The sequence below is a fragment of the Pelobates fuscus genome, chromosome 1, assembly GCF_036172605.1.
Source record: "Pelobates fuscus isolate aPelFus1 chromosome 1, aPelFus1.pri, whole genome shotgun sequence".
In the NCBI taxonomy this organism is placed as follows: Eukaryota; Metazoa; Chordata; class Amphibia; order Anura; family Pelobatidae; genus Pelobates; species Pelobates fuscus.
This window is the reverse complement of record NC_086317.1, coordinates 336,118,843-336,131,145: the sequence shown is the minus strand read 5'-3', so window position 1 is coordinate 336,131,145 and position 12,303 is coordinate 336,118,843. Positions and strand designations below refer to the sequence as shown.

The 12,303-nt window shown below is 41.4% G+C and overlaps 1 protein-coding gene across 1 annotated transcript in view; it reads left to right on the top strand.

The window, feature by feature from the left end:
* PCCA (propionyl-CoA carboxylase subunit alpha) overlaps positions 1–12,303 on the top strand; it is a 532,298-nt gene that overhangs the window by 52,557 nt on the left and 467,438 nt on the right. The window contains exon 4 of the mRNA XM_063425353.1: positions 257–325. Coding sequence (XP_063281423.1) covers positions 257–325 — 69 coding nt within the window. The remainder of the gene's footprint in view (positions 1–256; positions 326–12,303) is intronic.

Here is a 12,303-nt window from a genome sequence, read left to right as displayed (position 1 = left end):
AACACTTTGAACATGCCCGCAATTTGAATTGGTGATGGTGCATAGAATCTGTATATGCAGCTTTTCAGAAAGATATTTAATTTTTCCTGCTTTAGTTGTAACTGCACTTCCGGAAGTATTATTGGCAATGTAAATTCTCTGAATAGTATGCATCTATCATCGGCATGAGTATGCTTGCGATTTGTTATTGGTCCTTAAAGGGCAAATTTAGCTTTAATTTTTTTTATATTTTAATCCTGATTTCTGTTTTATACAGGTAATGAAAACATGCAAGAAGATGGGTATAAAAACAGTTGCAGTACACAGTGATGTTGACTCAGCTGCTGTAAGTTTGTAGTGTTTTTTTTTACCTTTTGAACTTATCTTTGTTGCTAAACTACATCACATTCCATATAATAGTGCTTGGTATGAATCACACTGATTATTTTGTTACTTTACTAATTGTTTGTAATTCATTTGTACTTTTAGTTGTTGTTTTTTCTGCTGTTGGTATTGGTTTTTTTTGGTTTTTTTTAGCTAATATTATTTTGTTAAATGAGCACTATAGTTAAAGGGACCCTATAGTCACCAGTGCAACTACATGTATTCCTGACCCTATAGTGTTAACACCACCATCTGGCCCCCCTGGGACCCTCATGCCTCCATAAATATAGTAAAACTCTTACTGTATTCAAGTCAGACGCTGTAATTCTGCATGCTGTTTGCCTAAAAAAAAAAAGAAAACTGTCTGCTGACATCATCAGAAGCGGTAGCCTGATCCAATCACAGTGCTTCCCCATAGGATTGGCTGAGACTAACAAAGAGGCAGATCTGGGGCAGAGCCAGCATGATTCAAACACAGCCCTGGCCAATCAGCATCTCGTCATAGAGATTAATTGAATCAATGCATCTCTATGAGGAAAGTTCAGTGTCTGCATGCTGCCCTGTGCTCTGCTGACAGCAGATCTGCGTGGATTGAAGAGTTTTATGCCTCAATCAACTCGGAAGTCCCTCTGGTGGCATTCAGAGTGACTACAACTGGAGGTGTTCCTAGCTTTCAATGTAAACACTGTATTTTCTCAGTGTTTACATGAAAAAGGCTGCAAGGAGCTATAGTTCTCACCTGAACAACCTAATTAAGCTTAAGTTGTTCAGGTGACTAAAGTGTCCCTTTAAGAATGCAAAGCAGTATTCCGAACACTAGAGTGCATGTCTGCCTCCGCGGTTCCCCACACCCAGTCATGAAAAGATTAAAAACCCTTTATTTCACTTAAATTATTCTAGAACCGAGGTCACTTGGTGCTGGATCTGTCTCCTCCTCCTGCGATGTCACTGATATGGAAACCTAATGTGCAAATGCAGTGCGAGCATTAGAGCCTCCCCATAGGAAAGCATAGAATCTATGCTCGAGAGCATGAGGACATCCATCATAATTTCACTGATATGAACTCTGTAAAGCACCAGGAAGCAACTCTAGCCGCCACGTTGCTTTTGTTTTGTTATGTATCACCTGATCACTGACCACTCTGGTCATTTTTAAATGTTTAACAAAATAAGCAAAAAGTTTACGGCAATAGTAAGTACGTTAACACAAATTGTGTTTGAACCAAATAAAGTATAGCATAAAGCAGTAAATGAGATGTAATTTTATTTGGTTTATTAGCACAGTAGGGTTTCTTTAGCTAGAGAATGTAATGAACTATCAAAGACAAGAAAGATACCATCAGATTGCTCTCACAAGCAAGTTTCACTTCTCTTGAGACTTGACATGGAAATATTCCAAAGTAGCAAGTTAGTAATAATTTTCAAATGTGCACCCTGCTGAAAGCATTTGGTCTCTAGTCATTGGAAAATTTAAACTTTGTGCATATTCCTAATCCTATACTTTTGTTCAGATGCGAAAAGCACAAATTTTTCACCTGACACCGAATGCATCAGGCAAATTGGTGTAAATTCATCAGACCGAATTGTGACCGGAATAAGCTTTATTAAATATGAGAATTGCCATTCCACTTGGAATTAGGCTATTTTTACTGGATTGTGTCCATCCGAACAAAATCTTGTGTTCATAGTGAATTATCCTGTACTGTGCCTGTACAAATACATATTTTAGTGGTCTAACATGCAATGTAAATAATGTTTCAGAAATACATAACTAATAATTATGGTTGTATAAAAAGGTAATGGAAATAAAAGGGGATGAATGTTAATGTGAAAGTTCTTGACTCCATTTGCTAAACAACACGCTACCTGCAGAGATGCTCCCGTTCTTCTGAACGCTGCTGGAGGAAGTCACGCACCCAGTCAGACTTCCTCCACTACAAATTCATGTTGCGTTCATACAGCACAGCCCTTGCCAAACAGTCATACTTTTTCTCCCTCATTAGCTCATGCTCTTGCAATCCCAGGTGTCTTTTTAATACCTTTAACTCCCTTCTTTGCCCTGCTGTTGCCATCCCCCAAACTAACCTTACAGCCGATAGCTTTGCATGCTACTTTACCGACAAGATTGAACAGCTAAGGAAAGAATTCTAACCACCTTGCCCCTCTATTTCTCAACCACACCTGGATCATGCCTTTCCCTACCCTTCAGACTTTCTCCCAGGCTACTGAACAAGAGGTGGCTGCGCTTCTCCTTTCCTCTCGCCCCAGCACTTGCCCGCTTGATCTCTTTCCTCTTGTCTTGCGCCTTCCTTAACACACATGTACTGATAACTGCTCTTATTAAAGTCGCTAATGACCTAATCACCGCTAAATCCAAAGGGCACTACTCCATACTAATTCTTCTAGACCTCTCTGCTGCATTTGACACTGTTGACCATGTTCTCCTTCTCCAAACTCTTCAATCACTCAGTCTCTGTGACACTGTCCTCTCTTGGTTTTTCTCATATCTCTCCAAATGCTCATTCAGTGTCTCATTTTCTAATGATACCACCTCCCTTTGTCCTGTCTCTGTTGGAGTCCCCCAAGGCTCTGTACTTGGTCCCCTTCTATTTTCTCTTTATACTGCTTCTCTTGGCAAGATTATTTACTCATTTGGATTCCAATACCACCTGTACGCTGATGTACTCAGATATACCTCTCCTCCCTGGACCTCTCCCCTGCCGTCCTGCAACGTGTCACTGTATGCCTTTCTTCCATCTCTGACTGGATGTCCTCCCACTTTTTGAAACTCAATCTCTCTAAAACTGAACTACTTCTTTCCTCCTCCTAATGCTGATCCTCCTCCTTCGCTCTCCCTTCAAGTTAGTGGTACCCACATCAGTCCATCCTTGCAAGCACACTGTGTTGGCGTTATACTTGATTCTGGCCTCACATTCAGTCTGTTACCAAATCCTGTAGATTCCATCTTAAAAACATAAGCCTGCATCCGCCCCTTTCTTACACAAGATGCTACTAAGGAGCTTGTCCATGCTCTAGTAATCTCTTGCATAGATTATTGTAACCCTCTCCTAATTGGTCTTCCCACAAGTCGTATTGCCCCGCTACAGTCTGTAATAAATGCTGCAGCCAGACTGATTTTCCTCTCCTGTCGCTCCTCTCACACCTCACCCCTCTGTCAGGCCTTACATTGGCTTCCTGTATCCTATAAGAGTCAATTTAAGGTACTAATCCACACCGATAAAGCACTAACCAGTTCTAGCCCCTCCTATATCTCTTCACTGATCCACAAGGTATGCCCCTTCTTGGTCTCTCCTCTCTTCAATGACCTCCTGTCCGCTGCTCACACCCGTACAGCCAACTCATGCTTCCAGGACGTTTCATGGGTGGCTCCTTTCCTTTGGAATAGCCTGCCTACTGCCATCAAGCTCTCCCCTAGTGTTCAATCATTTAAACAGTGCTTCAAAACCCATCTATTTAGGAAAGCTTATGGCCTTCCAGAGTAACCTCAACCTCACATACCTGTCCCTTGCTCTCTCCTAACGGGCAGCACACTTCATTCCATCTTGTTTGATGGCTACCTCCTGTCCTGTTGTGTTTTTTACGCATCACCTCCTATAGACTGTAAGCTCATTTGAGCAGGGCCCTCTTCAACCGATTGTTACTGTAAGTTTTTGTAATTCTCATTTATTATTAAATCTCCCCCTTTGATAATTTTGGAAAAAGCTACGGAATATGCTGGCACTATATAAATACCAGTAATAATAATAATAATAATAATAATAAGTAAGCAATGTAAGTGAAATTATTACTTTTTTTATGTAACTGTCGGAGTATGAATAAAATGAAATTGGTTTGGGATCCCCAGGTGTTAGCTTGGAATATTAGTCTATATTATAAATGGGGAATTGGAATGTAAAACCTTTTTAGCTAATATCCTTTAATGAGTTTCATCTCTGTCTCCAATATGCATTTTATAATCCGTTGGCTACGCTGCTTTTGTCATGTTAAATGGAAAGTATCATTTGAACACTGAATACTCTGGTCATTCTTAAATCTTTAACAAAATGAGCAAAAAGTTTATGGCAAGTAGTAAGTAGGTTAACACAAATGGTGTTTGAACTAAAGAAAGTATAGCATGAAGCAGTAAATGAGATGTATTTTATCACAGTAGGGGTTCTGTAGCTAGAAAATATAATAAACTATCAAAGACAAAGATTCCATGGGAACATAATGTAAATTACTATTATTGTCTGTTTGGAAAAGGGTTTTTGTTTTTTGTTTTTCCCATATTTAAGTTTTTACATCCAATAAAATTATTAAAAAAAAAAAAAACTAAGTATGAATTCACAAAAAAATAAAGTAAGTAAGATTACGGATATTTATACATGTTTCTTTTTTTTTTTTCTAGTATAACATCTGTATAGTGTGTATAGTATGAGACAGCACATGTTGGTGTGTACTTTGTGTATGTAATTAGTGTATTTTTCAGTGTAATGTTTCTGACTTAAGTGTCCAGAGCCAAGAAGCACCTTCAGTGGTCATCTGAGGAGTTGCCACTTGGAGGTCTCCCTAGGGGCAATGTAAACACTGCCTTTTCTCTGAAAATGAAATTGCGTGTCTTATGGCAAATGTAACACCCACTGAAAACAAGATTGATGCTCTCGGCAGGAGACAATGTTGAGGGATATAAATTAACATAAGAGCTTTTAATAAGATAATGAGATATATGCATAGTATTGCTTTATTTTAATTGGAAAAAAACGTGGTCAAAAGTAACAGGGAATAGATCTTACATACGAGACTTAGGCTTCTTAGAAAATTCAGGTTCTTACATTTTAACTAGGCATTTTACTGTTGTCTAAGATTACTAATGGTGGTTACTGTCGAGCAGTATGTTTGAATTGATGCCAATAGGGGTCACACTGGAATTGCATGTATTCTGAAGATTTTTCTACACTTGACCATGTGACCATAGCTGAATGTTACTACATTGTGCAATATTGTTAATCATAAACATAATTATACAGCACTTTGATCCTGGATTCCCTTAAGATTAACTCTGTTGGAGTGATAACTGCCTCATTGGCCAAGAAATTGTATTCATGCAGATTAAAATATGCAGTGTGACAATCTTTGCATCCCCGAATACTTTTTGATCACAATGCAGTGAATAGCCAATAAATGAATAGCCACACATGCAATATAGAAGTTGAATTCAGATAATTGTAAATGTTAAATGATAATAGCAGCATGTTTTATAAAAGTAGAGGACCTGGTAAACGTTTAAGAATGGAACCAATCAGTGCTACATGCAGAAGAAATACCGGTAACCTCCAATTAGAATATGTTAAACCTGCACTGTATTTTAGACAGAAAAGTTTCATGGAATCTATACATTCAGTAAATGAATAGTTTAATATTCAGAATGACTGATTGAAATATCGGTTATTTGTCATTTTTTGGTGAGTCTCCAACAGTGAGATACTTCACAGTATATTTTACTGCCATTTTTTGTTCTTAAATTGTTTGTAAAATAATTAAAATGTATGAACTGATAAAAGGAAACATGGAAATCTCTCTCCCTGGGACCAGTTTTTCAATTCCCATGAGCCACCCTTTTCTTCTGAATCTGCTATTCATTTTTTTTTTTTTTTTTTTACTAGGTACATGATACATAAGTATGGCTTGACAGTCAAAATTCAAACTCTCACCTAGGCATATTTACACACTTCAATTTGATTGTAAGCTTCTTTGAGTAGAACCCACTCATTAGTTGTGTGCTGTGGTGAAATAACATATGTTTTTCGTTTTAAAGGGTTACTGCAAGCATCATGACCAGTTTAGTGATTTGAAGTGTTCATGGTTCTTGGAGTTTGTATGTGCAGTGTTTTACTTTGAAACGCTGCATATATGCAGTTTATCCCTTTCAAAACAGGAGGTGTAATTCCACCCCCCATGCCCTCCCCGCCCCGACAGCATCATAGGGGTGCTATCACCAGCCCAGAGCCAGCATTCCGGAATGGCTGATGTCAATTCTGTGCAACTTTTGTCATTGGCTGAGAGCGGCTAGTGACGATCTTGACTTCTGTTGCTCTGCAGAACCTGTAATCATGTTAGCAGACCACCAGGGAGCATCGAAGAACGTCGGGAACCCAGGGAATGTGGCAAACCATTGCTAAATGGCCTGAGCACTCTTGGCATCCTAATCACTACAGTAGGCTGTGATGATTGGAGTAACCCTTTTTATATTGCATTCTTTTAAGTAGTGGTGGGAGATAACATTTTTAGACTATTGCAATTAATTTAAAATATATATATAATTAACAATTCTATTTATGCTACTTCAATAAATACATTCTATTTAGCATAATAGGTTGTGTTTTTATTTGTTTATATATTTCATTCAAATTTGGACAGAATAATCTGAGTTGTACCCTCTTAATGTGTTCAGATATCTATTAAAGATGTTCAGTATCTGCATAATTTGTCCTGAAGTAGCTTTGTAATCATTTGCCTTTGAATGCTTTGCCACTGTATTCATGAACATGGAGGTTAACAGAATGCTAAAAAGCGTAGTACTCTGTAATTTAGTGGGATAAAAGGGACACTTACTGGCACAATTCTGACAAGGGCCGACCCTTTTATTCCTAATTCCATCTCCATTGTACACCGTTACGAATGATTCATCCGTGCAAAGCAATAGGTGCTAAAGTAAAGCATCATGGTTCTACCAATGAAATAAAACAACAACAAATATCTGTTAAGAAAATGGTGGTCTAGGATACGTACAATAAAAATTGAACAAAGGCCCACAAATATAGTGGAAAGGGCACAGTGTTTTTTTTTTTTTTTTTAATTCTTTATTTTTTTTGTGCATATTAAAGAACATACATTTAGTCCTGCAGCGCCCCAACAGCATCCGCAGGCTTATCATGAACATTAACTTATTCTGTCATATGGTTGGCTAGCATAGCTTTAAAATGTTGTAACATGAGAAACAGACAACTATAAACTGTTCTATAATGTATAGGTTATGCATTAAGGAATTCCGTTTATGAATTGCAAGATAAGGACCGTTAGTTACATGCTTAATTTACACACATCTTAGAGTAAAGTGTTAGACATTTGCTATTAGGGATCCGACTAATTCTCACCGAGCCGGTTAATCTATGAGTTTCGCTGGATTGCTTATACATGTGTAGTGGTGATATAGTATGTCTCAGTTCTATAGCTAGTCTCCGTATAGTGCATAGGTGAGTCGTGTGTAATAGCTATGGGCTATAGGGAGTGAACGGGTCTCTTTAAAAACCTTTTACTTTCAGTGTTGGTGTAATGATCTAGACTTGGTATGTGTACGTCCTATCAGCGAGTACATAAAATAAAATAAGGTTAGTCAGTGAGCTAAGCCTCCCGCCTTTGGGGCTAAGAATAGTAGTGCACATTTTCGTATATAGGACTAGGCAGTAGTAACGATGTGATCGCCCATGCCAGTGGTGGCTGTAGGTGCCATAGCTAGGGTGGTTTTAGAGGGTTGCACTGGCGGTGGTATAAGGCTGGTACCCTACGGCTGTACGTTTTGTAGAAAGCTGGATACGTGGGTGAGGACCAGAAGTGTGAGAGCCGTCTACTTGGGGATTGCGTATGTGTCAGAGGATATGTGTCTGTGCCGTGTTAGGGCTGGGCTCTTAAGACTATGGAGAAAGTCTATGTGAGATAGAAAAGGTCGGGTCAAGGGGAGCATGCGCTCCATCGGTTGCTATGCCTCTTGACCCTGAGGCATTGGGGGGGGGGGGAGGCATGGGCAGTGACAACATGTAATCCTTAAACATTAACATAACAATATAGCAAGATTTGGAGGTCTTTGGATAAGTCAGTCCAGGGTTCACGTTCAGGGTTCAGGGGTCCTGGGTGTGGGGAGTCCGCCCTTGTGGCATTGTTAGAGAGTCCCAGTGTGGACAGCAAGGCCGGTCCTTCTTCCACGTTGGTAATTTTGTAGTGTTGTTCGTCTTTGGTCACCCATAGCGCTCTGGGGGTCGCCCATCTGTAAACTAGACCCGCTGCTTGCAGGGTGGTGGTCACAGGCTGCATGCTCTTGCGCCAAGATAATGTGTCTCTGCTTAAGTCCTGGAAGAATGTAATTTGGTGTGTTTCAAAGTCATAGGGCGCTTTCCCTTTCATGGCTGTTATCAGGGCTATTTTGTCCGTCAAGGTTTGGCATCGTAGAATTATATCTCGTGGGGCTGACTTAGGTGCCCTTAGGGGTTTTGCTATGCGGTATACGCCATCAAACGTAAAGTGTTTTGCCAGCCTGTTGGGAATGAGTGAGGCCACTAGGCGCCTTACGAAGTGGGGTAGTTCCTCCAACGGCACCTTTTCTGACACCCCCCTGATCTTGACGTTCTTTCTTCTACCCCTGTCGTCTAAGATGCTGACTTGCCTGGAGACGTTATCCTGTATTGTCTGCATCTGGGTAACTGTGTCTTTAAGTGAGTTTAGGGCCTGGCTCAGGTCTGTCACCTCTTGTGCCGTGGCCTGTGTTCGGGCTGATACTGCCTGTACCTCTGCTGCTAACCCTTTCAGGTCTGCTTGCCACATTAATTGTAGGTTACCTTGGAGTCCTGCCAGCATGGACTGGATGTCACTTTTTGTCGCTGGGGCTAATCCATCAGCTGCCTGTGCCTTTATGTTGCCTGTGTCTGCCCCTGCAGTGCTGCGTTCTGAGCCTTCTTCCTCAGATCTTACAGGTGAGGCTGCTGTGTTCGCGCGGTCCTGTGCGGGTGGAGGGTACTGCAGCATGCTGTCTATACTTCGGTTAGGCGTGGAGGTACTGGCTGCAGGTTTGTTGGACCTCCGACCCATCTCTTCCGTTGTGTGGGAGTCTGCCTCTATGAGTTGTGGGCTCTGTCCGAGCCACGCTGTCAGCTCCCTGGTGAGGTACTGTTCGCGTGTGCGGTAGGCCCCTTGGCTCTTAACGCGGCGTTTCGTGCCCGACGGCTGAAAGAACTGCATCTGCGTGTTCAGCAGGGTGTTAGGAAGCTGTTCCGGGCGGCTGTTTTAGGCGATGGGCTGCGGGTGTGCCGGTTTTTCCCCGTTTTTTGCGCCGGCCGTGTGGAGCTTTTGCAAATGGCGACTGCCTCGCTGTGCCGCTAGCTCCGCATTGTAAGTGGAGTTTTTTTTCTTGTTGTTTTTTGGGGGGATGGGGAGGGGTTTATCATGATCAAATAACAATTCCATAGTTTGAGGCACGCAGGTCTCACAAGAATATCAGAAATAATTGCAACAGTATGAAATGCAGAGCATATAGACACACAGGTCACAATTAATGTATGTTTTGGAGACTCGCAGGTCTCTTGTCTTACATCATGTCATTACATTAGAGGAGGTGTCTAACAGGCTTCAGATCCCTACATATACTAGGTTATTTTATGTGGATGTAATGTATGCCCCTCATCAGAGCTGAGAAAACCTTGAGTCCTCTGGGCATTTTCGGCATGTGGGCTTGCAGGCCCTGAGTGTTGGGTATGTAGTTAAATGGGTCACAGGAACTGCACTCACCCCCAGTGGCCACAGGTGCTCCAGAGCAGGACCAGCAATCCCAACACATTAAGGCAACAAAAAAAAGATTTCCAGGCACTCAAAGTGTGAAAGCCGCAGGCAGATTTATTGTGACAAAACAGACCGCAACGTTTCAACCTACCAAGAGGTCTTTGTGAAGTCTGCCTGGAAATCTTTTTTTGCTGCCTTAGGGATGTAGTTGGCATATACGATTTATCGGTTCTTGAGGTCTCTTTTAAGTATCCTGTTGGGGTTTGTTGCCCCCCTCTATCTCCACCCCCTTCTGACCCATAGCCCATCTCCTGTTTGTTTGTTTTTTATTATTTATTTTTGCTCGTGCATGAAATGACAGAGGGTCCTGCACTGCCCAAATGGCAAATGCCAGGATTTGTAGTACATTTGATGACACATGTATTATAACATTGAGGACTGTTAGGAACATTATTTTGCATCATTTGAGTTATCAGCATGAATTTTCATAGTTAAAGTATTGTAGCTAGTTAAACAGAAATAAGTAGGAATGCAGAACAGGTGAAATAAACACTTCTAAGGTGTAAATAAAAATTATATATACAACCTTATAATAGCATGGTGGGCGATATCTACAGAAAAATATATAAGTCGCACATAGTGTAATAAAAGGGTGAATATAAAGACACGCAGGATGACTATATAAAACTCACAAAATATCAGTGAATATCAGGCCCATCATCCTTAGTCAGAAGTGGTCTTCAGAGTAGATAGGCAGAATCTTCTTTCACACTTGTAAGGTAAAGAAACCAAATAATAGTGCAGATAGAAATAAAACTTCAAAGAATTTATTATATAATGCACTTACAAAAAGCTCCAGGTAAAACGGCATATGATCCACTACAAGGTGGTATGAAAAGCATCAATAGCAAGTCGTCCAGTGGTATAATCAAACGCGTTTCGTCCGCAGGACTTCAGGGATTATGTCTTCAGGGATTATAATCCCTGAAGAAGTCCTGCGGACGAAACGAGTTGGATTATATGCAGTTTTACCTGGAGCTTTTTGAAAGTGCATTATATAATAAATTCTTTGAAGTTTTATTTCTATCTGCACTATTGTTTGGTTTCTTTACCTTACAAGTGTGAAAGAAGATTATTCCTAATCTACTCTGAAGACCACTTCTGACTAAGGATGATGGGCTTGATATTCACTGATATTTTGTGAGTTTTATATAGTCATCCTGCGTGTCTTTATATTCATCCTTTTATTACACTATGTGCGATTTATATATTTTTCTGTAGATATCGCCCACCATGCTATTATAAGGTTGTATATATAATTTTTATTTACACCCTAGAAGTGTTTATTTCACCTGCTCTGCATTCCTACTTATTTCTGTTTGTTGTACTATTGGATTGGTGTTTTAGAGGGCACACTATTTAGTAGGTTTGCTGTTTTTTGTAATTTTTGTGGTTTGGTACTCTTTATTGCCTTGTAGCTAGTTAAACATAATATAATAAAAACGATTAAACCTAGTATCCATTTTGTAGAGGAGACATGAGTTAGTCCGTTGTCCCCGGTCCACCCCCCACCCCCGGTGCATCTCGTCTAAGTCATCGGTCGGCTGAGTATCAGTCTGGGGAGCAGCAAGACCCATTGTGCCTCCTGTTTCCCTATCTGTTCTCAGGGTGTGTGCCGTCGTTGGTGCTCTCGTGTGCCGGGTCATCTTCCCTTAGCTAGCCCAGCGCCCGACTCAGGCCTATCCTTGTTCCTAGTGTCACTGCGTCCGCGCAGGTGCAGCTGCCAGGAAAAAAAGATCTGTTTTCTGTGGAGAGAGGCTACAGGCATGGGGGGTGGTGTACTGGTTGTGTACCAGTGATAGGGCAGGTGGAGGGGGCGGCCAGGCAGGTAGGGGTTGAGTATGGGGGGATAAGAAAGGTGTGGGGGAGGGAAGAAGGAGCGTGCCCCTTCACGCCCCTCGCGGCTGCCAGCGTCTTTCCTCCTCAATTGCCCACGACGGCCGTCTCGGTTTCCTTCTGTCAAGTGCATTGGGTTGTGGTCCTAGTTCCCTCTTCGAGATATGAAGTCGATCCACGGTGTCCACGTCTGCAGGTATCGTTCTGTGGTTCCCCTCAGGGATGCTGTGAGTGTCCCCATCCCGTGAATCTCTTCCACCTTATCCATCCACTGTTGGAGATCAGGGACCTGTGTGGTGCACCATCTGGCAGGGATGAGCAGTTTGGCTGCGTTTAGTAGATATGTTTCGTGAGTGATCTTTTATATCTTGATAGAGGCATCTCTGTATGGTGGAGGAGCATCTGAAGTGGCTGTAGCTGGAGGTCGGTATCCAGTATTTCCTTGATCCGTGTGTGGACCTGGGTCCAATACGGAGCTATTTTTCTACAGGACCACCA